General features: G+C 41.2%; 1 protein-coding gene and 1 long non-coding RNA gene across 4 annotated transcripts in view; one reads left to right on the plus strand and one right to left on the minus strand.

The window, feature by feature from the left end:
- Window positions 1–9,627, plus strand: part of LOC116470869 (uncharacterized) — a 143,755-nt gene extending 134,128 nt beyond the window's left edge. Inside the window, exon 4 of the long non-coding RNA XR_004248674.2 lies at window positions 8,226–9,627. This is a non-coding gene — a long non-coding RNA (uncharacterized LOC116470869). The remainder of the gene's footprint in view (window positions 1–8,225) is intronic.
- Window positions 7,848–26,761, minus strand: part of CCDC192 (coiled-coil domain containing 192) — a 257,820-nt gene continuing 238,906 nt past the window's right edge. For all 3 annotated transcript variants that reach the window (XM_058440533.1, XM_032156534.2, XM_058440532.1), the window contains one exon: window positions 7,848–8,264. In XM_058440533.1, the coding sequence (XP_058296516.1) occupies window positions 7,978–8,264 (287 nt within the window). In that variant the 3' untranslated portion in view covers window positions 7,848–7,977. The remainder of the gene's footprint in view (window positions 8,265–26,761) is intronic.

The following is a 26,761-nucleotide window of genomic DNA, read 5'->3' on the forward strand; positions in this document are numbered from 1 at the left end:
TGACATTTTGCTATCAGAATTCCCCACCGCATATGAAACAGATTGAAAAAGAAAGATTTATAAGCTGTCTTCAAGTCATGAGAATGAGGCAGTGGGCTCTTACTAACTTTCTTTAGGTTTTCTTTTCCTTCTTTATTATACATTTGGAAATAGGTATTAATGTTAAACGTAGGATGTACTGCACTCATTTCGAATGTTTATTTTGGACTATAAATCAAAAGTTCACAACCATAGCATACCAAATCAGACCTGGTATACACAACTGAGAGTATTTCAGGCAGGGTTTACACACCTATAGGACCAGGCAGGCAAGACAAATGCCTTAAGCAGCCTGCATAAAACAATAGGAAATCGTGGAACCTGGAGCAAACTGTAGAGTGCAGCCCCTACCCTTTAAAAGAATTTACTTTAAAACAAAACAAAATAAAACAAAATGAGCAAACAAAAAACAAAACAGTGTTCTGTGCCGAACCAAACAGTCAGTCAGTTGAATCTGGACCACTTTTTGGACCCCTATAGAGGAGCAAGCATGAGAAAGAAGATACCCATGGAAAACTGTTTTTCTTATAAATGGGATGGAGGCCGACTTGAGAAAGGGGGTATAAGCAATAAATATCTTTGTTGTCTAACTTCACAGGGGTGGTGAGTGATGAAACGTATACTTGCCTGGGGGCTACAGATCCTGGTTCTGGCATTTTCTTTTTATAAGTTTAGGGCTACTTATCTAGCTAAAACCATCTCATGATGATCAGATAAAATAATCTATTTGAAATGTTTTAAATAACTGTAAATTGCTGTGTAAATATTAGTTACATTCCTATATATATAGCTGATGGTTAGTAAATGCAGGTCCGGAACAAGATAGTGGGCATCCACAATGGGTATTTGTTGTTCCTTTCACTGTCACCAGACCAACTGTATTTCAGTAGGAGCTAGGCAATAAGGCACACTTTTTTATTGCAAGGCCAAAGATTATATTATCAGCATTTTTCTTTTAATGATAACTCACTGTTATCATTGCTTGGACCTCATATGACAAAGGGCTAGTTTAGGGCTAGTTCTTTCTCTTCCATTCTGCTATCATCCATTGCCTGTGATATCATCATGCCATATGAAAAGGGTGATATCAGATAATGAACTGTTGGTGAAGCTTATTTGTGACATTTAGGAAAATGGATTAAAGAGTTATTAGACCACATGCCATGTGATTTTCCCGTCCAAGAACAGAAAGATTGGGTACTATTGGAATTGTGCACTAAGGGTCATTCTTTGTTAAACAAAAAACAATAGTAAACCATAGAGATGGAAATGGTCAGATAATTAAATGTCATCCTGCCACAAACTCATGTTACCGAAAATGTACAACACCATGCTAAATATGCAAAAGCAGGAAGCATTCCCCTAGAAAACTGGAACAACACAAGGATGTACTCTGTCACCACTCCTATTCAACATAGTACTGGAAGTCCTAGCCAGAGCACTCAGTCCAGGGAAAGAAAGAAAAGGCATCCAAATAGGAAGAGAAGAAGTCGAACTATCTCTGTTTGCAGATGATACGATTCTATACCTAGAAAACCCCATAGTCTCTGCAAAAGCTCCTAGATCTGCTAAACATCTTCAGCAAAGTTTCAGGATACAAAATCAATGTACAAAAATCATTTGTGCATATACACCAACAACATCCAAACTGAGAGCCAAATCAAGAACACAATCCCATTCACAATAGCCAAAAAAGGAATAAAATACCTAGGAATACAGCTAGATACAGAGGGATGAAAGATCTCTACAATGAGAATTATAAAATACTGTTCAAAGAAATCAGACATGACACAAACAAATGGAAAAACATGCCATGCTGATGAATAGGAAGAATCAATATAGCTAAAATAACCATACTGCCCAAAGCAATTTAGAGAATCATTGCTATTCCTATTAAACTACCAATGATGTTCTTCATGAAATTAGAAATAAAAACTATTTTAAAATTCATACGGAACCAAAACAAAGCTCAAATAGCTAAGGCAATTCTAAGCAAAAAGAACAAAGTTGGAGACATGACATTACCTGACTTCAAACTATACTACAAGGTTACAGTAATGAAAGTAGCATGGTACTGGTACAAAAACAGACACATAGACCAATGGAACAGAAGAGAGAGCCCGGAAATACTGCCACAAACCTACAACCATCTGCCCTTTGACAAAGTTTACAAAACAAGCATGGGAAAAGGAAGCTGTACTCAAAAAATGATGGGACACTAGCTATATTCAAAAAATGTCTGGGTGGGATAACTAGGTAGCCATATGCAGAAGATTGAAAGCGGACCCTGTCCTTACACCATATACAAAAATCAACTCAAGATGGATTAAAGACTTAAATGTTAAGACCTAAAACTATAAAAACCCTGGAAGATACCCTAGAAAACACCATTCTGGATATAGGTCAGGGCAAAGATTTTGTGACAAAGACACCAAAAGCAATTCCAACAAGAACAAAAATTGACAAATGGGACCAAATTAAACTAAAGAGCTTCTGCACAGCAAAAGAAACTATCAGCAGAATAAACAGACAACCTACAGAAGAGGAGAAAAAAATTGCCAAATATGCATCCTACAAAGGTCTAATATCCAGAATTTATAAGGAACTTAAACAAATTACCAAGAAAACAACAAACAACTCCATTAAAAAGTGGGCAAAGGGGATGAACAGACACTTTTCAAAAGAAGATATACATGTGGCAAAAAAAAAGGAAAAAATGCTCAACATCTCTAATCATTAGAGAAATGCAAATCCAAATCACAATAATATACAATCTCACGTCAGTCAGAATGGCTATTATTAAAAGTCAAACAAAGCCAGGCATGGTGGCTCACGCCTGTAATCCCAGCACTTTGGGAGGCCGAGGTGGGTGGATCACGAGGTCAGGAGATGGAGACCATTCTGGCTAACATGGTGAAACCCTGTCTCTACTAAAAAATACAAAAAATTAGCTGGGCCTGGTGGCAAACGCCTGTAGTCCCAGCTACTTGGGAGGCTGAGGCAGGAGAATGACATGAACCCAGGAGGTGGAGCTTGCCAAGATGGCGCCACTGCACTCCAGCCTAGGTGATAGAGCAAGTCTCCGTCTCTAAAAAAAGACAACAAGAAAAAAGTCAAAAAAAATAAGACATGCTGGTAAGGTTGCAGAGAAAAGGGAATGCTTATGTGCTGCTGGTGGTCATGTAAATTAGTTTAGCCATTGTGGAAAGCAGTGTGGCGATTTCTCAAAGAACTTAAAACAGAGTACCATTCGATCTAGCAATCCCATTATTGAGCATATACCCAAGGGAACATAAATCGTTCTGCCACAAGACACATGCACACATATGTTCATCGCAGCACTATTCACAGTAGCAAACTCATGGAATCAACCTAAATGCCCATCAATGGTAGACTGGATAAAGAAAATATAGTACATATATACCATGAAATACTATAGCCATAGAAGGAATGAGCTCATTTCCTTTGCAGCAACATAGATGAAGCTGGAGGCCATAATCGTAAGCAGATTAATGTCAGGGAAAAGAAAACCAAATACTTGTTCCCACTTATAAGTGAGCTAAACTCACTTGTAAGTGGGAGCTAAACCTTGAGTCCATGTGAACACAAACAAGGGAATAACAGACACCAAGGCTTACTTGAGAGTGGAGGGTCGGGAGAGGGAGAGTGTCTGGCTTTGAAAATGATTTCTTTGGGAAACTGAAAATAAGAACTGTTTTTTGTTTTTTTTTGTTTTACCATAAAAGTCCTAATTTCATTAGGTGTGGGAAATTTCATGGCGAGGCCTGTCTTTTGCTGTGAACTTTGTCCCAGTGTACTTGTTCTTCTATTTTAAAAAGGTTATTTCCTACTTGAACTTGATTCTCCTCTTTTAGCAGGAAAGTTCTCTTGTGTGTGGGAAATCTTAATAAAAAATTTTGTTGTAAAACCATGGAGAAATAATAATTATTTCTTTATAATTTGTATGTTATTTTTTGTTGTCCAATTTCAAATTATAAGAATCAAGCTTTGAATCTCATTTGGCTTCCTAAGCCTTTTTAAAATGTTTAAAAAAACCTTTTAGAATAGTTTTGTCTTTGCAGTTCCTATACTTGATAACTGCCAGATAAACATTATTTTTACTTAAGCCTATAACATTTATCAACAATTCCCTTTTTATTGCATTAAACCAAAAATTATTTATTTCAGTGTAATATAGAAGAAAATGATTGGATTTTGAAATAAGCAGAGAGAGTATAGGAGATAATCAGAATTAGATTAGATTCATTCTTTTCCAGAAATGCACTTAGAAATTACTATAATTTATCTGCTTTTGCTGAACTGAATACTAGAGTAACCCCTGGGCCAGTTACTCCAATGGCTTGCTTTTCTGCTAATTTTTAACAAGTTTATTGCTATGATTTCAGCTTCCATGAAAGTATTTGGAAGTCCACTAATATAATAATGAAACTAAATTGTTAAATCCAACATTTACCTAAATTGGTTAGAAATGTTACATATTTAACTTTCTATCTGAGGTAAGTTCATGCCAGGTAAAAAAGGAGAATTAAAACTATGTATATAGTTCTGTAAATGTTTTTATACTATTAGAGAATGGCTTGTGTTACTCTTGTTAAGTACCTTATTTCCTGGATTTTCAGTTATTTTTGAATCGGATATATTACCTAATGATTTGCTGAATTTTCATTAAAAAATAGGATCATTAGCATATTAATTGCTTTGTTATATTTATACGCAATATTTTAATGGTCAGTGTGAACTGCCTCAGCAACCCGATTTGCTCTAAGAAAATGAGATTTGTGTTTACAGTGTAGTCTATAATCTGATTGTCAGTTCGTCTGAACCAGGTGTTTAGCACAATTTGTAGTTTACTACTCAATTCTCTAGAGGTTTGGCAGGACATAGAATTGAACTTTGGGGCATACAATCACAAAGAGATTCGGCTGGGAATGTGAATTTTTCCACTTTTGAATTTCTCAGGTTGGGCACGGCGGCTCATGCCTGTAATCCTAGAGCTTAGGAAGGCCAAGGCAGGAGGATTGCTTGAGGCCAGGAGTTCGAGACCAGCCTGGGTAACATTCCAAAACCCAGTCTCTATAATAAACTAAAACAATTAGCTGAGTGTGGTGGCTCATGCCTGTGGCCCCAGCTACTCCGGAGGCTGAGACAGGAAGATTGCCTGTACCCAGGAGGTTGAGGCTACAGTGAGCTATGGTTGCACCACTGCACTCTAGTCTGGCCACAGAGCGAGACCCTGTCTCTAAATGATATTAAATTAATAAACAAATAAAGGAAAAGATTAAATTTCTCAGAGGCCAGTAACACTCCTCCCATCCCCTCTCCTCCAACCCTGCATACTTAAAAATTTCTTGTTACTAAGATGTCCCTAACAGAGATTACTCTATTCATACCTTTGGGCCAAATTTCCTCCCCACTTCTAATTTGGCAGTAACCTAGACGTGAGTCAAGATCAGCTTCTTGTAAAGATGGTTTTGCAGGGTAATATGACCCTTGATGCTTTCTTCTTCGGCGGCTGGTCCTCAGATATTTAGAGGTGATAGGCTCAATTAATTATTAATAGCAGCTTCTGCTCTGCCTGTTACTTCATCTCCACTGTAAGGCTGCTTTCATACTGAGGGGCTACTCAGGGCATTAGCCAGGGGAAACTGATCTAGAAGTTGACACACTGCTATCCGGAATGTGATGAAAATTTCTCTCTCTCTCTCTCTCTCTGCTTTCCTATAGTCAGACTGGGATATCTCATTCCCAATATCCCATGAGATTAAGACAATCTTTGGTAAAATAAAGAGATAGAAACTTGGTTAGCATAATAACACAGCAAAATTGTGGAGATGACAGTTTGTCTTGCAGATGGTCTACTCTTAACAAAGGGAAGGATTTAAAGCTTTCTCCTACAAATACACAGTAAGAACATGCTAACCCTCAGTCTCACTATAGGGTCAGGGGCAATGGGCCCTTCATGACTGCAACAGGGACACCTAGGCCAGAGAAATAGAAAAGATCAGGGAAATCATGGATTTTGGGGAGGTGAGAAAAAGGAGGGACCAGCAAGAAGGGATTTCTGAAGCGGATTCTGTAGGGACTGAAGTGCACCCTATGGAAAAGATAAAGAGGTACTTTTAACTACTTTCTAGGGTAGTGTATATTCATGATCAGTGAGTTGGTTTCATTTCTGATATAGAACTGCACCTGTACATACTTGTAGCCATTTTAGGCAAAACTGAGTTTAAATACAAATATGGGAAATTTCTTGCTCTGGTTCAAAACACCAGAGCAAGATAAGACCCATGTTTTTGGGGTTTTTTTGGTGGTGGGGTAGTGAACCTCTGGAGTCAGTATCAACAAGTCGTCTTATGTAAGTCAAGAACTCAATTCCTTTTTTATTTTTGAAAAATCACATTTGGAAACTGTGTTTTGTAGATAGTCGGGATCCATAATCAGATTATGCATAGGTAAATAGTGTAGAAGACTCACCCCAGATTTCAAGGAGAAATCTCCTTCTGGGGATTGTCTATTAGTCTGGGAGCAAAAGTATAATAGGTCTGCTTGAAGCCATCCCTAAGCCAGTGTGGCCTAAATGTAGTTTCTGGAATAAATTCATCAGGAATACCACATGTGTTTATTAAAATGCATATTCCTGGGCCCTAAACTAGAGACCAGGAATATACATTCTTGCTGATTACTCATGCTCAGTATATCTGAGAACCTCTGCTGAAGCAATGCTGATCAGGTTTACCCCACTTTCACCCACTTCCCTTCTCCCATTTCCCATCTCTCAATACAATCAGCCTTACTTTAAGGAGATCCTTGTGTGTCTATGAACTTCTGGATGGTGAAAATGGTGATTCTCATGTTTGCTGTGATTTCTAACATCTATAATTGTGCCTTCCAGATAGAAGAGTATTTGATGAGGATTTGCTGAACTGGTTGAATTAAATTGAGAACTAGCATTACAGTCATACTCATGAGAGAGCTAGAGCTGTTTGCCTGAGTCATGCTGTACCAGAACAGTACGAACTAAGGACCGAAGTCTTCCTCACAGTTAGTGCGTAGCTGCTCCCTTTGGTGGAAAATAGTTTATTTGAGGGGGTTGAGTGGAAGAGGAATATGATCTGATTTCTTTTATTCCATTAATTACAGGGCAGCTTTCCATTGCCCATTCTCCATTATTCCTGCCAGTGTTTTGCACTGTTCACAGCTCATTTGTACAATCATAATAGAAGATTGTATTTTGCTTTGGTTTTAGTCTTGTTCCTAAGGGAAAAATCAGTGTTGTGTGTTTTCCCAGGGAGATGCTATACCAGGACACTTTTTCCAAAGGAACGCAGCTTTGATTCACCCATTTTTAATTTTTTTTCCTTTCTATCCTTGCTAATGTTAATAAAATGCATGCCATAAGGAAATAAACTCCTGAGGACACGAAAGGACAGACCTCATGGCTATTTACTCTGCTGACGGCTCCTGCTCTTTAGCTCCTGCTCTTTAGTACCCGTGCATTCATCAGTTTGAAGCTGGCCCTCCGCGACAGCTTTCTGTTCACAATAGAGCTGCATACTAAATGGGGTCGGTGCCACCCCTCCCTTGCAGTGTGACAAATCTCTGATAAGAGGATAATGCTAAGTTCCTTCACCATCTGTCTAGTTTTGTTTTCTTCCCTCCCCCACTGCTACCAGGAATGTCTAAAAACATAGTATTCTACAGCTGCATGGTTTACGTGACTATTGCTATCCAAAGGGGAAACGTTCAGTGTTTGCTCTTGAACATTTCCTTTATTTTGTTTCCTTCCAATACGAACATTATAGTATACATTCAAACGCATGAACTTGAACTTGAGTTTGTCACCTAGGAGACTATTTGGGATCGGACTTTACCTGGATGACACTTAATAAACTTTTATTGTTTTCTTATTGAGAATCTTTACAAATTCTCATCAGAGACCACAGGAGGGACGTCATGAGTAGAGAAAACTGGGGCTTCTGGTAAACATCCTGGAGGGTCCTTGACCTCTTGGGGAGGATGGGGACCCTGCTCAGCTTCCAGCTGCTGAATCTTCCTTTCCTTTTCCTCCAAAATTTCTTTCAGCTGAGTAATTCTCTCAGTATGAAGGGAAACCTGGGTCGACAGTGCCATTATCAGGCTAATTTTTCTATCATCTTCTTCCACAGGTGGGAGACCTCCACAGAACCCTTCCAGCGAGCTGTCTTCTAAAGCAAACAAGCAAAGGAAAGTCTGAGCAGTTTTGATTAGATTTCCCAGAAGTCGAAGAGGGGAAAAATGAAAAAGCTTCATTTCTCACGTTCTTAAAAGAGAGCACAGACGTTGCATCGTCTGGTTAGATACCCTGAGAATAAAATCTGGATCCAGTGAGAGGAGAGATTCTGGGTGCTCATGAAAAAAGAAACAAAACAAAACTTGGGAGCCTCTTGAGAGTGTACAGAATCAGCCCTTGCCAACTCTTGTTTATATGCACTTAACTTTCAGTTAACCATGGGAATAATTCATGAAAATCCAATCTACAAACAAACGCCATCCCAACGTTCATGTTATTCTTTTCCCAAGAATCTTTCACAAGAGCTATGATCAAGTAGAATTATGCTTTGATTTGAATTTTAATTCAATTGAAAATAAAAAATGAGGGCCGGACGCGGTGGCTCACGCCTGTAATCCCAGCACTTTGGGAGGCCGAGGCAGATGGATCATGAGGTCAGGAGATCAAGACCACCCTGGCTAACACAGTGAAACCCCGTCCCTACTAAAAATACAAAAAATTAGCCGTGTGTGGTGGCAGGTGCCTATAGTCCCAGCTACACGGGAGGCTGAGGCAGGAGAATGGCGTGAACCCAGGAGGCAGAGGTTGCAGTGAGCCAAGATCGTGCTACTGCACTCCAGCCTGGGCAACAGAGCGACACTCTGTCTATAAATAAATAAATAAATAAATAAATAAATAAATAACGAAAAGGTTGCCATTGCCATTTCTGGGGAAAGTGATAATGAGGAAAGACTATTTCTTAACCCAAGTCAGCTTTAGAGTCGGCAAGGGTGCAATTTGAGGTGATCCAGGAAAACTCTATTAGCATGGTATTTCGCATACAGATTCATTTCTTTTAGGCCTGAAGTCTTTTTGGCACTTCTTAATAAAATCACAGATACCTCTTGGACATGAAAGCTTATCCTTTATCAATTTCTATCAGTTAACCCCTCAGATGAGGATAAAGGCCTGAGTAAGAAAGGACAGAGAGAGGTTCCACAAAGATTTAAAAGATGAGTGGCCATAAGTAGTCCTTGAAAACACACCTCTCTAGCCCATCAAAAAATGCAGCTCCTTAAACTCAAGTCCATCTTACTAGCCTTTAGCAGTATCCCACCACTCTCGAAATTTCCAGCATTAAATGTCTCTGAGCTATATAAAAGGCAGACTTAGGTGTAAGTAGGAAAAGATATCAAGGGCTTGGGTATCATTTCAGCACTAATGGAGCTAATGGCTTGTATGAAAGAATCTGACACGTGGTCTCCACGGTAGATTGTTACAATTGAGGTCCGGCATTTATGAAATTCCCGGCCGGGCGCGGTGGCTCACGCTTGTAATCCCAGCACTTTGGGAGGCCAAGGCGGGCGGATCACGAGGTCAGGAGATCGAGACCACGGTGAAACCCCGTCTCTACTAAAAATACAAAAAATTAGCCGGGCGTGGTGGCGGGCGCCTGTAGTCCCAGCTACTCGGAGAGGCTGAGGCAGGAGAATGGCGTGAACCCGGGAGGCGGAGCTTGCAGTGAGCCGAGATTGTGCCACTGCACTCCAGCCTGGGTGACAGAGCAAGACTCCGTCTCAAAAAAAAAAAAGAGATTCCCAGTGAAAACAAATCGCACAGCTTCACCTGAGAGAAACATTACTGTCAGTCTCAGATACAAAAGCCTGCTGCTATTAGGTACCTACACATCTGCTGAAAATGGACCAGCTTTGCTGTAGTAGTGCATGCAGGAAAAAAAAAACCCATAAAAATAACCCATTTCTCAACAAATAAAATTAATTGGCAGCCATCACGTTCCCAAGGGATCCAGGGGTAAAATCTTTGGCAGCACATTGCACAGTGGGCAGGGTGTTTTTGGCTTCACAAAAGTGATAAGAGGAGACATCACACTATTCTCTGCTCTTAGAAATTATTAGTACTTTACTAACATTTAAGAATCCATGGGGAAATTTTTGTTCTGAATTTCCGTTAGAATATTTAATGTTATAACAATAATATTTAACATGTTGGTTTGAAGGTGGGGCATGGTGGCTCACACCTGTAATCCCAGCACTTTGGGAGGCTGAAGCAGGTGGATCACTTGAGGTCAGGAGTTCAAGACCAGCCTGGCCAAATGGTGAAACCTCATCTCTACTAAAAATACAAATATTAGCCAGGTGTGGTGGTGCGCACCTGTAATCCCAGCTACTCGGGAGGCTGAGGCTCGAGAATCACTTGAACCCGGGAGTTGGAGGTTGCAGTGAGCTGAGATTGTGCCAAAGCATTCCAGCCTGGGTGACAGAGTGAGACTCCATCTCAAAAAAAAAAAAAAAAAAAGATATTGGTTTGAGTACCTTTCATAAGTTAACAAGCAATGGGAAAACAGCTCAAATTTCAAAAGAGCATTTAGTTCATTGCCTCTGCGATAAGCCTGTGCTTTCCAGCCCAGGAGAGGGAGTCCATATGGCAGGAGGCCTTCCTCATCTTCTGATGTGCCAGGGTCTCACCTTTCCTTTCATTTGGCTGGAGCTGTGCTTTCCAATACAGTAGTCACTAGTCACATGTGACCATTAAGCAATGGAATGTGGCTAGTCTGAATAGAGATGTGCTTTAACGTAAAATACACGTTTGACTGGGAGATCTAGTTTAAAAAATGTTAAACACTTCAAATTTTCTATATTGCTTATGCATTAAATGATAATATTTAGAATACATTGTGTTAAAGAAAATGTATTCTTAAAATAATTTAACTGACTTATTTTTATGTTTTTAAAAATGTGGCTCATAGAAAATTTAAAATACATGGCTTGCATTTGTGGCTCCCGTTATATTTCTGTTGGATAATGCTGGGCTAGCATTTCCTTCCGGATGAGCACTCTCTGAATCCCAGGTGGATGTGTTACCTGGAGATGGTTCTAGTTAACCTGCACAGTTATTATTTAAGAAGGAGGATCTCTGGTCCTCAAGCATTGGCACACAGATTATTTTTCTGTTACCCCAGAGGATGGAGTCATGGAAATCAAAGTTTGGCAAAAAGTGATGACTGCCAATTAATTTTATTTGCTGGGGAATGGGTGATTTCTTGCCTGAATGCACTACCACGGCAAAGCTGCCCCACCTTAAGCAGGTGTGTAGGTACCCAGGTAGCAAGCAGGCTTTTGTATCCATGACAGACAGTAATGTTTCTCTCAGTCCCTAAGCTACTCCTTAAACTACATAAAAAACGGATTCAGATGGGTTGAAGTGAGTTTCATCAGGAGTGGGAGAAGGAAAATGGCAGGGAAGTGGCCAGGGAAGATGCTGAGGAGAGGAGCAGTGAGCAGTGGGGGATGCAGGGCCTCAGCAGGGGGCAGGGGTGGAGGGGGGTGCATTGGAGCCTCACTGTGCCTGTCTGACATCTTATTCCTCTTTGACTTCTCCTTCCATCTTTCCTCTCCTCAGTTTTTCCTCTGCTTTTAGAATGAGTTATTTTCAATGGATTTGTCCAATGAAGAAAGGAGTTTAGTGTCACCCCTGGTCAAACTGGTCAAAATGTTTTTAGACAATGCAGTATAGATACAGTTCACCCAGCTCTAATGACACAGCAGCAAAAATGCAGCAAAACGGCATTGCATAGGCAGTCACGGTCACTAGGACCACATCCTCCTTCTGAAAGAGAGTATTACAGGGAGAAGGTGGAAAGCAAATGAGAGGAGAAGCAAGTGTCTAGGCAGCTTGGGCTGCTATCACAAAGTACTACAGATGGGGTGGCTTAAACAGAAACATATTTTTTTATAGTTCTGGGGGATGGAAGTCTCAGATCAGGGTGTCAGGATGGTCAGGTTCTGGTGAGGAGTCTCTTCCTGGCCACCTTTATGCTGCGTCCTCACATGGCAGAAAGAAAGAGACCAAAAACTCTCTCATATCCCTTCTTATAAGGGCAGTGGCTGCATCATGAAAGGCCCACTCTCATGACCCCATCCAAGCCTAATTATTTCCCACAGGCCCCATCTCCAAATGCCATCTAGTTGGGGGCTAGGGCTTCAACACAAGAATTTTGATGGGGACATAATTCAGTCCATAGCACAAGAAGAGGACAGTCAGAAAAGGGGTAGAGTAGATGCTGAAAAAGAGAGATGGCATGAGGATTCCCATTGTATTGTTCTCATGTATTAAGTGAAAATGCTAATAAACAACCTAAAGACATACTAAAAATAAAAAAAATTATACAAGTATATTTTACTACTAGTCTCTTTAAACATATAAAACACAAATATTTTGTCCCATTTCTAAACACATTACAACTAACAAAAGTGTTTAAAACTCTTTAGCAAAGTGGGGGACTTCAAGAGCCTCAAGTCCTATTTGTATTGGAAAGTGCCCAAGGCCACCCCAGTGAGTTTTCTAGAATCTACCACTAAGCATCTCACTCCTCTCCCCCATCTCGCCTCCCTCATCTGTAACAGGAAGTGGTGTGTGTCCCCAAAGTCCTGACAGCTCTACATGTCCCACACTTCACACACCTGTGGTCCCTCATAGGCTTCTGCTGGCAGCTCAGACAGTCTTGCCAAGGCGGTGCTCCCTGAAGCCTGGAGGTGCTGTTATCTGACCAGATCATCTCAGCCTTAACCCCACACCCACAGGATCCAGGAACCCAGAGATTGCAACAAGAAAGGCTCTTCTATGTGAGACGGAGGAAAAACCTGATTAGCAACAGTGAGGGTATAAACTCATCACTTTGGCCACTACTGCAGGGGTTTTTACAGTCATACATCATTTTTCTTCATTTTCCCTCTTTCTGCCATGACTTAAAATAGATGTAAGTCAGGACTGAGAATGAGGGTTTAGGGTCCTCGCAAAAAGGCTATAGGGGATGGCCGGTGGGAGTTGGGCAGGGTTAGAAAGATTTAGTGAGAGGAGAGGCAGTCCCAGCATTCTGCCTTCGGCTGACCCAGGCTGTACTCACTTTTCTATGTCAGCCTTGAAAGACCAAAGGCCCAGAAGAAAATATGACCTTGCCTTTGGCCATTTCCAGCTTCCTATTCTTCATACCCTCAAAACCTTCATGCTCTGAGAAAAGTGACATGTGAGAGTTACATCGAAAATGACTAATAATAGCTAAATAGACAACAATAGAGGCGACTGTAGTTGAAGAAGTACCTTAAGAGACTGACCGTTGACTACATTTTTGGGGTGATCTAGTCTCACCTGCTACCAGTATAGGAATTATTTCTGTAACATCTCTTTGATAATTTTCTTTTCTTTTCTTTTTTTGAAACAGAGTTTCGCTCTTGTTGCCCAGGCTGGAGTGCGATGGCATGATCTTGGCTCACCACAACCTCCGCCTCCTGGGTTCAAGCAATTCTCTTGCCTCAGCCTCTTGAGTAGCTGGGGTTACAGGCATGCGCCACCATGCTCGGATAATTTTGTATTTTTAGTAGAGATGGGATTTCTCCATGTTGACCAGACTGGTCTCGAAATCCCAACCTCAGGTGATCCACCTGCCTCGGCCTCCCAAAGTGCTGGGATTACAGGCGTGAGCCACTGTGCCTGGCCTCTCTTTGATAATTTTCTAAGCAAGTGGCTCTCAGTCACTGGTGTTGCTCCAGCTCTTCAGAGGCTGGCTGCCAATTGTAATCAATGAGTTAAAAATCTGCATTTTGTGATCACTGCAGCTGCACACTGTTACAGAGAGACCTGACAGAGGGAATGCTGCCATACATAGACTGGGAAAACAGTGGGGCACCACTTGTTGCTAATCAGAGCAAGAAGGAGTGGTTTCATATTAGGTCAACATACCTAGAATATGTGAAAACATTGCTTCATGAGTTCAAGATGTTAACACTTTTCTGTAAACAGTGATACAGGGCTGAAAAGTGACCCAATGAATAGGAGGAAGAGTTCTTTTAGATTTTCTAAATACTTCTTGCTAAAAAGGGATGTTCCCCTTTTGATTTCTTTATGGGTGCCACCAAAAAGTATGCGTTAAACAGAGAAATGCTGAGAAGCACTGATCTAATTTCTGACCCAACTACCTCTAAGAATGGGAAATATACTTGTTGCTAGCCAGATCCCAAGCATCCTCCATAGTCATCTTCTTGTTCATTCATTCATTCAATAATTATGTTTGGGAACCTGCACATAGAGAATAAGTAAGATAAAATGTTGGCTCCCACAGCTGCAGCTTCACAGTGGAGTAGGGGAGGGGCAGCACAGAGTTAGGCCCTAAAGGGCATTAGGGATTAGCCTAAACAAACACCTCAGCTGGGTACTCACTCGTGAAAGTTTACTTTTCCGTCTGCCTTTCAAGCTAATGACTAAGGCTGCCAAGTATTTACTCAACAAGAAAGACTCAACAAGGATCACCGGTGAGGTGATTAAATACCTCATTCCACCAGAGCCACCCAGGATTGCTGTTTGGACCAAAAGACAATGTCAGCTTCCTCCTCTGTACAAATGCCCATCACTCTCACTCACTACAGGGCTGGTTTTGAAAGTTGTGTATTATTTGTCAGCAACCACCACAGAGTCCAGGTTCATCTCTTGCCATACTTGGACTTGCACAGTGGCACACCTTTAGGACATATTCTTTAGAAATATATCCCTCCCACTTAAATTAACAAACCTAAACAAAACTTTTTAGGTTTTCCATCATTCTCTAGATTTTTACAGTGAATGTTTGCAAATGGCTATTCTCTGAAATAAATGATTCACTTATTTTTTTTGTATTGTAGTACAAATATTTTTCTTTTTGGAAATCAAATTAGTCCTATGTCTTGAAATTTCATCTGCCCTCCCCTTTTAACGTTTTTACTTATAAAAAGACCAATCTCTATAGTGCCAAATGACTGACTTCAAAGGTACTTCAATTTCCTTCCACTAAAGCTGTGAGCATTTAGGATCCACCTGAAGTAGGCATGTGTTAATTGATTTGGAAAAAACAAGCAGCATTATAAGAATACAATTGGTTGGCAAAGAGATTTGGCCACTAAAAAGAATTAAAATGTAGTATATAATATTAGCTAGGAATTTTTGATAATATAATGAAGATCAGTCTTATAATAATTATATTTTAGAGGAAAAATTTGAAATGTAGTGGCACGCTGGAGGGAATATACGTTTTCACCTAGCAACAGGCCCAAACCTGAGAGTTTAAGAAGATCTGGTCCGGCCGCCCCATCCGGGAAGAAGTGAGGAGCGCCTCTGCCCGGCCGCCCCTTCCGGGAAGTGAGGAGCCCCTCTGCCCGGCCACCACGCCGTCTAGGAAGTGAGGAGCGCCTCTTCCCGGCCGCCCCTTCTGGGATGTGGGGAGCGCCTCTGCCCGACCGCCCCGTCTATGAGGCCTACCACGGAGGCCAGAAGCAATGTGGGGGCTGGACGTGGTGGCTCACGCCTGTAGTCCTAGCACTCTCGGAGGCCGAGGCGGGTTGATCACTTGGGGCTAGGAGTTCGAGACCAGCCTGGCCAACGTGGCGAAACATATGAAAAATACAACAGACAAACCAACCAACCAACCCAGCGACAACAAAACAGGTCTACCCTGGAGTCATACTCTGATTTTTTCTATTTTCCTCCCTTTCTGATCCTTTATCCCACTTTCTTTTTCTTCCTCTTCCTTCTCCTTCTTCTTTGTCAAATAGAGGATTGAGTTATTATCATTGATCCATACAAAGTCCCTCTCTCATTTATTTTCTTTAATTCCCATTACCCATTTCTATTCCCCGTCTTCCCATGTGCAACCTTCCTAATATGTTTGATATGCATCTTTTTGTTTGTATTTTTAGAAAATGTTTATTGTTTTGTGTGCAAAAAAAATTAATAAAAAAAGAAGAAGATCTGTCTGTTTTTGTAAGTGCCTTAGAAGGGAACAAATACTTAGTTGAGATCATGATGGAAGGGCTGCAGCCTGAATGACATGGGACAGTGCTCCTGAGAGCAGTGGATCAGAGAGCCTGTAGAACACCCAGTGAAAAGGAAAACAAGAGGCAAGAGAGACCATGTAGGAAGCAGTTGTTGCTTACTGCTCATCTGGGCCTCGAGAAGTTGTGGTGCCTGCATATCTTAGTCTGCTTAGCCTGCCTTAGTTTATAAACAACAGAATTTTATTTCTCATAGTTCTGGAGACTGGCAAGTTGACAATCAAAGTGCTGGCACGTTCATTGTCTAGTGAGGACCCATCACTCATAGATGGTGCCTCCAAGCTGTGTCCTCATATGGTGGAAAAGCCAGTGAGCTCCCTCAAGATTCTTTTATAAAGTGTTACTCCCATTCATGAGGGCAAAGCCCTTATGACTTAGTCACCTCCTAAAGACCTCACCTTTTAATAGCAACCCACTGGGAATTGGATGTCAACATACGTATTTTGGAGGGCCACAAAGATTCAGACCCTAGTACTCCACCAGTCTCCAGACCAGAGTGAGGGGCCTGGCTGATGAAGACACTTCTAGGATTTGTTTACTGTTTAGTGAACACATAGAATGAATGAAAAACACTTGTCTCTAACCACTAGCATCACTTATGTGGCAATTAGATGCTCTCACGGTGAGAGGTGTGTGGGAGCTAAGCAGACCAAAAGAAATACAGATTTCTATCTTACTTCTTATGCTCACTCTCAGGCATCTACTCACTCCAGTGCCCATGTTCATCATTTATTTAAGTGGTAATTCCCTCTCGCCTAGTATTTAAGTACTGCAATAGCTTCTTCTCTGGTCACCCTGCTTCTGCTACTTTAGCCTGGTTTCAACTCTGCACAGAGAGGTCCCATTAAAATATAAGTCAGGTCTTGACACTCTTGCCTACAATCCTCCAGTGACTTTTCATCTCATGCAGACCAAAGTCTCACACTGATCTTCAAGGCCCTATGTGATCTGGGACCTCTTTACTTTGACAGCATGTAACCTATTCCTCCTTCCTCCTCTCCAGAGTAAATGCAACATTTCCTCTGCTACATTTCCACAATTCTCACTGCTTTTCTACCAGGCCTGGCATATTCTTATCCCAGGGCCTTTGCATTTACTATTTCCTCTGCCTGCACAATTGTATACCTGAGGCATACATGGCTAGCTCTCTCAGTTCCTTCAGGTCTTCAGCGTTCCAAAGTCACCTTCACACAATGAAGCCTTCCCTGGCCATCTTACCTACAATTTCAACCCAAGCCCCATTGCTGAACACTTCATATCCCTGTTTTCTGCCTTGTTTTTACTGACATGCTGTATCGGACTATTCTAGATCTGGTTTTTATCTTGTTTGCAGTCACTCGCCCCTAGTGGAATGAAAGTTCCATGAAAGCAGAGCTTTTTTTATTGTTTTGTCCAGTACTGTATCGCCTGTGCCCAAAATAGTGCATGGATTGTAGTGGTGGTCATTTGTCAAGTGAATAAATAAATGAAAGTTAAGTGCATATATAACACAAATCACCTAAGAAAGCATCAGTCCAAAGGTTACAACTGCTGTATCATTAGGGTGGATACAACAATATCCTAGATTCCCTCCCCAGGAGTATTTTTTTCTTCAAATAATGCTTTCATTACTGCATTAGAAAAAATAAACTGGTGGCCGGGTACGGTGGCTCACGCCTGTAATCCCAGCACTTTAGGAGGCCGAGGTGGGAGGATTACCTGAAGTTGGGAGTTTGAGACCAGCTTGACCAACATGGAGAAACCCTATCTCTACTAAAAATACAAAATTAGCTGGGCGTGGTGGGGTATGCCTGTAATCCCAGCTACTCGGGAGGCTGAGGTGGGAGAATCGCTTGAATTTGAAAGGCAGAGGTTGCAATGAGCCAAAATCGCGCCATTGCACTCCAGCCTGGGCAACAAGAGTGAAACTTCATCTCAAAAAAACCACAACAAACTGTTCTCATTGCATGTAACATCACTGAGTTTACTTTTTTTTTTGAGAAAGCGTCTTACTCTGTTGCCCAGGCTGGAGTGCAGTAGCATGATCTCGGCTCACTGCAACCCCTGCCTCCTGGGTTCAAGCGATTCCCCTGCCTCAGCCTCCCGAGTAAGTGGGACTACAGGCGTGCACCACCACTCCTGGCTAATTTTTTTTTGTATTTTAGTAGAGACAGGGCTTCGCCATATTGGCCAGGATGGTCTCGATCTCCTGACCTCGTGATCCACCCGCCTTGGCCTCCCAAAAAGCTGGGATTACAGGCGTGAGCCACCGCACCCAGCCTACTTTCTTTTTTGATAGAAAACAGAAAGTTAGAAAAATTGATCCCCTAGATGTATTCCCAATCTAGGATTTAGATTTCTATAAGCTATAAAAATGGTTCCCCAAGTCTGGCACTGGGAAATCTCCGTTAATATGGAGAATCCAAGATCTCATCCTTGAAATTCTGCTTGAGCGAATCTAGAAGGGTGCCTGAGAATCTATATTTTTACAGAGCTTCCCAAGAAAATCTGATGATCAGCCAGCTTTCTACAAGTGGATTCCTGCTGACCTGCAAGATTTATGGTGAACCAAGATTTGGCTAAATCCTAACAGGTAGGCCAGAAATCACCAGGCAAGCCTATTCTTGACAAGGCTGCAATATGCTCAGCTGGAGGAGGGAGAGCACATCTATTGTGCTGGCTACTTGACAAAGCTCTGCCTTTAAATGTTACTAGCTGATTGAATGCATCCATGGTCCTTGCAACCCAGCCCCCTGCTTTAATTAGCTTACATCCCAACAATATCTTGCCAGTTCCAATTTGGCTAAATTATCTCCAGAACATACAGAAAAAAATGATGAGTGTTCAGGGGTTTGTTTCTGTTTTTGCTTCCATTTCTGTGTCAGTGGATGAATAGATCTATTTCCGTAGAATCTCTTTTCCTTCCTATGGGTAGTGGGTGGGAAAGAGAGGGTGAGCCACAGGGAGAGGAAGGAAGAGATTGGACTTTGAGTTGGAAGCACAGTGACTCCCCAGCTTCCATAGAAGTTTTAACAGTTACCACCACCATGCAGGCAGGAAGTGAATCCCCCCCTCCTGAGAATCTGAATCCAGGCCCTTATTCCTGGAGCTTGCTGGAGTCAGCACATATGTCCAAGAAGACTGATAAGAACAGTATCACAGAAAGATGTGTGCATACACACCTTTGCTAGCACAGGAAAGGGTGGCAGGGTGTTGGTCGTTTGTGTGGAAAAGCCAGTGATGATGTCTCAAAGATGACACCACAAAATGAATATAGGCTTGCGGGAGGTGGTGGTAGGCCCCAGTGGCCAGACATTGGCTGGTGAGCAGAGGGCAGTGTGTATCCCATCTTCTGTCTGCTCTCCAGTAGGGCAAAGTGTTCCATTAGGGTTGGAGAGGGTAGGACAACCTAGGCTAACTTACTTAGCTCATCAGTTCCTTTCTGGGGCAGAGTTCCTTCCCACCCACTGCAAGGTCTCAGGCCACATCAGAGTATTTTACAGAAGGCGTTCTTGGTAAGGTTGAGAAGACTGTTAGCATAACCATGTACCTGAGTTAATGCCAAGAGGAAGTCAATCTGAGCAGAAGAAAGGGTTTCTGGAATCTCTCTTACTTCCTCCTATGAGTAGGACCTGAAGTCTCCTCCCATAACTCTGGCTTCTTTGAAGAGAATAATGGATGGAATGCAGTGACCAGTAGCCTGGCCAGAAGCCACAAGGTAAAAATGGACACTGTTGGGAGGTCAGGAAATTCCACGAGGGAGAGACCATGAGATTGAATGAATGGAAGAAAGATAGAAGACAATCGATGAAACACTGCTTCTATGCTTATCTGAAAATGAATCAGTATGGACTCAAAGTCAATTGAAGGTATAAAAGTAAAGATGATTTTACATCTTTTTATTTTATTTTATTTTAGCTTAGTTTAGTTTAGTTTGAGATGGAGTCTCACTCTGTCACCCAGGCTGGAGTGCAGTGACACAATCTCGGCTCACTGTAAACTCCGCCTCCAGGGATCAAGCGATTCTCCTGCATCAGCCTCCAGAGTAGCTGGAATTATGGGCATGTGCCACCACACCTGGCTAATTTTGTATTTTTAGTAGAGATGGGATTTTATCATGTCAGTCAGGCTGGTCTTGAACTCCTGACCTCAAGTGATTTGCCTGCCTTGGCCTCCTAAAGTGTTGGGATTACAGGTGTCAGCCACTGCGCCCGGCCATTTTCTGTCTTTTGGACTGCATGTTGCACTAGTGTCAAATGTGGGACTTTTTCAAGTTTTTCTTCCTGGTGGTGCACAAGGGTTAAGGATACCTCCTTATGAAATAAGGAATGCTTACTTAGATAATGTGTTTGCCTTAATTTTAAAAAGATATGACAGCTTCTAGTGTTGCGTAGCACTGAGAAATAAAACAATGCTGTAGTAATAATAGTATTGTTAGGGCTATTCTTTGATAATGACTGAAAAAATTTTTTGAGAAAGATGGGATAAAGGATCCATTGCTATTGTTTATCAGGATTTTACTTGTTTAAACTGTGCAGGGGAATGGGCTTTGTACAGAGGAGGTACAAGTTATTTTGATTTAGCTGACTTAACGTTGCTATTAAATGTCCCTCATTACAGGACACTTGAATGCAATCTTTTTTTGTATCAAATTTTGACTGACATGTGCAACTATACATCTCTATACACAACCCCTTCTCTTTTTAAAATTTCACCCCATCCCTCATTTTCTTTCTTTTGATCAACCTTGGGATGACAGTGAGATAGCACTACTGGTCTGCAGAGGAGTCTCTCTTTTCCTAGCCCCCTAGATATGGTGCTAGGTCTGAAGTCAGTGTCTTTTGGCCGGAGCTTAAAAATGTGTGCATAAGACATAATAGACTGCAAAAGATACTACAGCAGTGGCAGGTTCACACAGAACTTATTTTTGTTTTTCATTCATTTTGTCCTGAATACTACAAATGATGCAATCAAATGCTACTAGTACCAGCCAAGTGGGACCATCACGTAATTCTCAGAACATATTCTCTGTGTGGTGGCCCCTCTATCATTTAAGAATAACATGGCTAAGGCCAGGTGCGGTGGCTCACGCCTGTAATCCCAGCACTTTGGGAGGCCGAGGTGGGTGGATCACAAGGTCAGGAGTTCGAGACCAGCCTGGCCAGCATGGTGAAACACCGTCTCTACTAAAAATACAAAAACTAGCTGGGCGTGGTGGTGGGTGCCTGTAGTCCCAGCTACTCAGGAGGCTGAGGCAGGAGAATTGCTTGAAGCTGGGAGGCAGAGGTTGCAGTGAGCCAAGATCATGTCACTGCACTCCAGGCTGGGCGACAGAGCGAGACTCCGTCTTAGAAAAAAAAAAAAAAAGAATAACACGGCTAAAATTTGTTATTGAGATTTTCACTTACATGAAATGTAGAGCAGGGGAAGCTCCATCCATAATTCTCAGCAAGCTTGGAAGAGTACTTTAGAAATAGGGAAGTGTGGTAGGCAGAATAATGACTGTCTGTCCACAAAGATGTCCAGAATAATATCCCCCTAAGATATCCCCAAAACTTTTGAATATGTTGCTTTATATGACCAGAGACTTTGCAGATGTGATTAAGAATTTTGAGATGGGAAGATTGTCTTGGATTATCTGGGTGGACCCAATGTAATCACAAGGATGATAAAAGGGAAGTAGGGGGTCAGAGTCAGAGAAAAATATCTGAAAATGTCACAATGCTGGCTCTGAACACAGACACAGGGGCTACAAGGCAAGGAATGTAAGTGGCCTAAAGAAGATGGAAAAGGCAAAGAAAGATATGTTCCTCTAGAACTTATAAAAAGAACACAATCCTGTTGACATCTTGATTTTAGTCAGGTGACACCTGTTGGACTTTTGACCTCCATCTATAAGAACTATAAAAGATCACCAGCCAGGTGTGGTCGCTCAGGATCCCAGCACTTTGGGATGCTGAGGCAGGCAGATCACCTGAGTTCCAGACCAGCTTGGCCAACATGGTAAAACCCCATCTCTACTAAACATACAGAAATTAGCCAGGCATAGTGGTGGGTGCCTGTAATCCCAGGCACTCAGGAGGCTGAGGCAGGAGAATTGCTTGAATCTGGGAGGCGGAGGCTGCAGTGAGCCAAGATTGCACCACTTCACTCAGAGTGAGACTCCATCTCACAAAAAAAAAAAAAAAAAGAACTATAAGATCACAAGTTTGTGTCATTTTAAGCTACTAAGCTATTATACTATAATTTGTCATAGCAGCAACAGGAAGTTAATAGAGAACGGGAAAAAAACAAAGAACATGTGAATAATAAAGGAAATCTATCCATTATAGGAGAGCCAGAAATCTCATTTAGTGCCATGTCACCAGTGGACTTGGATTTCAACTAAGGGCAACTGAGGGTTTCCAGACATCCAGAGAGATCTGGATTACAGACTCTCCTGCCTCCTCTGGAATCTTAAACCATTATAGTTCCCTCTTCTTTGTAAATGTTAATCTTTCTACTGGCTCCAAGCCATGAACATTTAAACATTTAATTGCTACCATTTTAAACAGTAAATAAAATTCTTAGGCTACTTAATGCCTTTTCAGCTATCACTCTGTCACTCTTCTCGCCTTCACAGTCAAAGCTCTTGGATGAGTTGTCTGTACTCGCCCTCTTTCCTCTACAGTAGTCCCTACTCATTCTCAGGGGATAGTTCCAAGACCCCCCATGGATACCTGAAACCACAGATAGTACCAAACCTCATATATACTATGTTTTCTTCCTGTACACACATACCTATGATAAAGTTTAATTTATAAATTAGGCACAATAAGAGATTAACAAAAGTAACTAATAGTAAAATAGAACAATTATAACAATATACTATAATAAGAGTTATGTGAACATGATGTCTCTCTCTCTCAAGATCTGATTGTACTATACTCACCTATTTTCAGGCCATAGTTTACTTCTGGTAACCGAGACTGAAGAAAGCAAAACCATGAATAAAAGGGGACTGCTGTATTTTTCTCATGTCAACTTATTACAATCTAATTTTTGTTTTCAAAAGGACCTTACTAAACTTGGCCTTACTGAGGTTACCAATGTCACCAAATCCAATGGATTTGCTTCAAGTTCATCTACTTGACCTCTAAACATTTGCCCTGTTGACAGTCTTCCTCAGAGCACTCTTCCCTTCATTTTGGTAACAGGACATGCTTTTTCACCAAACTTTCTGCCTACTCCTTTGGTCCCCTGTGAGCTTTTCCTCAGAGTAATTACTGCATGGAAATTCTTAAACTCCTGGTCTTAAACTTTCTTTTCCCTCTCTATAGGTCATTTCATTCCCTCCTGTGGCCTTGGTTGCAATATATTGGCATGAATAATGCCAAATTTACAACTCTAGGTGGAACCTGAGCTCTAGACTCTGAACTCCTACTGAGATATCTTATAAGCACCTCAGATATAATATGCCAAAAACTGAACTCATTATCTAACCTCTGAAGCTTATCTCTTACCCAGTTTCTCCTTTACCCCCATGCTCTTTCATCCGTCTTTTCACAAAGTTCTGTTGATTTAAACTTCTAAATACCTTTTAAGTTTGTCTTATTATCTCCACCCCCGTTAGGTCGTGCAACACGCTCCTGCAACTTCCTTCACCTCCACATCCTTATAATTCTTTTTCACAAAATACGTTCTCAATCTCTGTGGGATACTAGTTTATCAAGGACATGTCCAAACCCCATGTTTCCTCCTTGGTTTAAGTCACTTTAGGAGATACAATAGCCATAAGGAAGTAACAAGCTGATGAGGAGTCACTTATCAGATTGTTAAAGCGAACTAAGTGTGGTATGAGGACGCCATACTTCTATATTTGAGCCCTTGTGGACAAACTGCAACCTAGCTTAACAGGTAGACAAAAATTGAAAACCTAACGTAGGAGTATGCACCTGTAACAATAGCTGAGTCTCGGCCAATTGCAGCGGCAGAACTTCAACCACTCATACATTGCTGAGTGTTCAAACTGTGTTCAAATAAGGCAAAGGCGGAGCTGTAACCAATCCTGCTGTTGTGTACCTCACTTCAAATTTCTGTACGTCCCATTTCCCATTTTTTTGTCTAAATCTTCCACCACGTGGCTGCACTGGAGTCTCTGTGAATCTGCTGTGATTCTGGGGGCTGCCTGATTCGCGAATCATTCATTGCTCAATTAAACGCCTTTAAATTTAATTTGGCTGAAGCTTTTCTTGTATTAAGATAATACAAATGGGCTTTGTAGTGACATGCCTGAGCACTTGGACATTTATTGTTGGAAACTACAGAGTTCAGTTTAGAACATACCAAGGGAAAAGCAGGTTTTAGGGAGAGAGCCATGAAAGTGGTTTAAGTGAATGAGAAGCAATAGCAGAGATGAAGTGCGTAAAAATAATGCCAAAGTGGGAACGCCCTTGCACACTTGAGAGGAAGAACTTACAAAAGCAATGACTGCTTATCAATCTTCTCCAAGATGAGCAATCATATCTAACTTTATTTTTGTCAACTTTCTTTCACTTTTACTTTGTGCTACTTGCTTTTAGTTTAAATTTTACTGTAATAAAACAACAGTAAGAAATTGACTCAAGGATGGGCTGAGGGACAGGGATGTCTCTGCTAAGCTAACTTGGCAGCATAAAAATGCACCGTTCTTGAGGACAGCTTGTGGAATACTCTTCCTTCAATTCCTCCTCCTTGTGGAATGCCATTCCAATTTTATCAGCTTGATTTTATTTTTTTCATATCAAGATACAATTTCATCTTGAAATTACAAAAAAATAATTCAAAAGTTATAGAGAAATTCTCCAAGAGGGGACTCAAACAAGCTTTTTTTAGTTCCAATAGTTACCTACTTTATCAGGTAAGTTATATTCCTTGAGAACATTATTAAAGCTAATGGTAATAGAATTATTTTCAGGTTAGACTCAAATCCAAGGCGCTTTAGAGAAGCATAAAAAATTGTCAAGAGGATGGACGGAATACTCAGCAAAATGCTTCTGTTGTTGTATATAAGTTTTGTTGTATATATTTGAGATGTATTGTACATAAATAACAATAGAAAAATAATATAATTTTTAGAGATGTCAAAAACTTCTGTGGCTATGATTTTTTTCCATAGCTTCCTCCCCTGTACTTGTGAGATAGGAGGAAAGAGGGGGATAAAAGGAAAGTGGGGAAAGATAACATTTACAGAGCACCTACTCCATGTCATTTTCCTAAGAACTTGTTCAGCAATTACACCAGAACAGAGTAAATATTTGCCTCTTATTGCTACTATTATGAATGATACCACCAGAATCTTTATATAGATAGGAGCACCTATCCATTGTTCAGATAGGTCTGAAACATGCAGGCAACTTTTCAACCATATCACTCCATTCTGCCTCTACTGTCAGGTAAATATATAAGTCCATGGAAGTCTTGTCCCATTAGCATCTGCCACTGATCTGGGGTCACAACATACCCTTGGGGGTCATATGCTAATCACTTCTCAATTGTTTATGGAATATTCCTGGCTTTAAAAGATGAAACAGGCCAGTTGTCTCTCTTTTTTGTTTCCATCTATTATTAATTTCTGATCTAGCAAATGCTAAGAATCTTAGGAATTGGCAGCACGGTTACCATTAAGACTTGTGGGCATTTGTTCTGGCTGCTTCCCAAGATGACCCTCCCAGTGTTTTCTGGTTCTAACCACCTGGATAAACAAAGGCTTAGGGCACACATTCGTTTTCAGCAGGCCAACTTTCCATTTCATCTCAGGCTTAAGATATAGAAATTATTTAAATTTAATCTGCATTATGTATTAATTGGTCACTTTAGTTCTTCAAATCACTTAAACCATCAAATGACAAAGTGTGCCAAAAATGGTGAAAGTACGTGTTTCCTCTTTAGGACTCAGATTGGCTTTAATCAACTAAGTAAGGTAATATTTTACTTGAGATTAACCTCAAAGAATCAATATTGTCTGTGAATATATTGGTCAGAGGGATCCAGCTGCAAATAACAGGATATGTGACTATCAGCATCTTATACAATGGGAAGTTTATTATTGTACCTAAGATGAAACCTGGGGGAATTCCAGGGTTAGCTCATTTGGTAGCTCTGGGGAGCTAGGTTGGCTTCTCTGGGATTCTTTTGTTTCTCCTTTCTATCTGCAAGGTGGTTGCGTTCTTCACAAGGCGTTGTCTGAAAGTTGGAAGAGAAAGTCCCTTCTTGTCTCATCTTTTTAAAAGTTAGGAAAACTTCCGTGATGCTTGCAACAGAATTTACCTCATATTTTTGTGCGTGTATGTCCATCATATTCCTAAAGCAGCCCTTGACAAAGAAAAAAAAATCATCGCCATGATTGGTTAAGACTAATGAAAAGGCTGGGCACGGTGGCTCACGCCTGTAATCCCAGCACTTTGGGAGGCCGAGGTGGGCGGACTACAAGGTCAGAAGATCAAGACCATCCTGGCTAACAGGGTGAAACCCCATCTCTACTAAAAATACAAAAAAATTAGCTGGGCGTGGTGGCGGGCGCCTGTAGTCCCAGCTACTCTGAGAGGCTGAGGCAGGAGAATGGCGTGAACCCGGGAGG

Source organism: Hylobates moloch, unplaced genomic scaffold, assembly GCF_009828535.3.
Source record: "Hylobates moloch isolate HMO894 unplaced genomic scaffold, HMol_V3 SCAFFOLD_6, whole genome shotgun sequence".
In the NCBI taxonomy this organism is placed as follows: Eukaryota; Metazoa; Chordata; class Mammalia; order Primates; family Hylobatidae; genus Hylobates; species Hylobates moloch.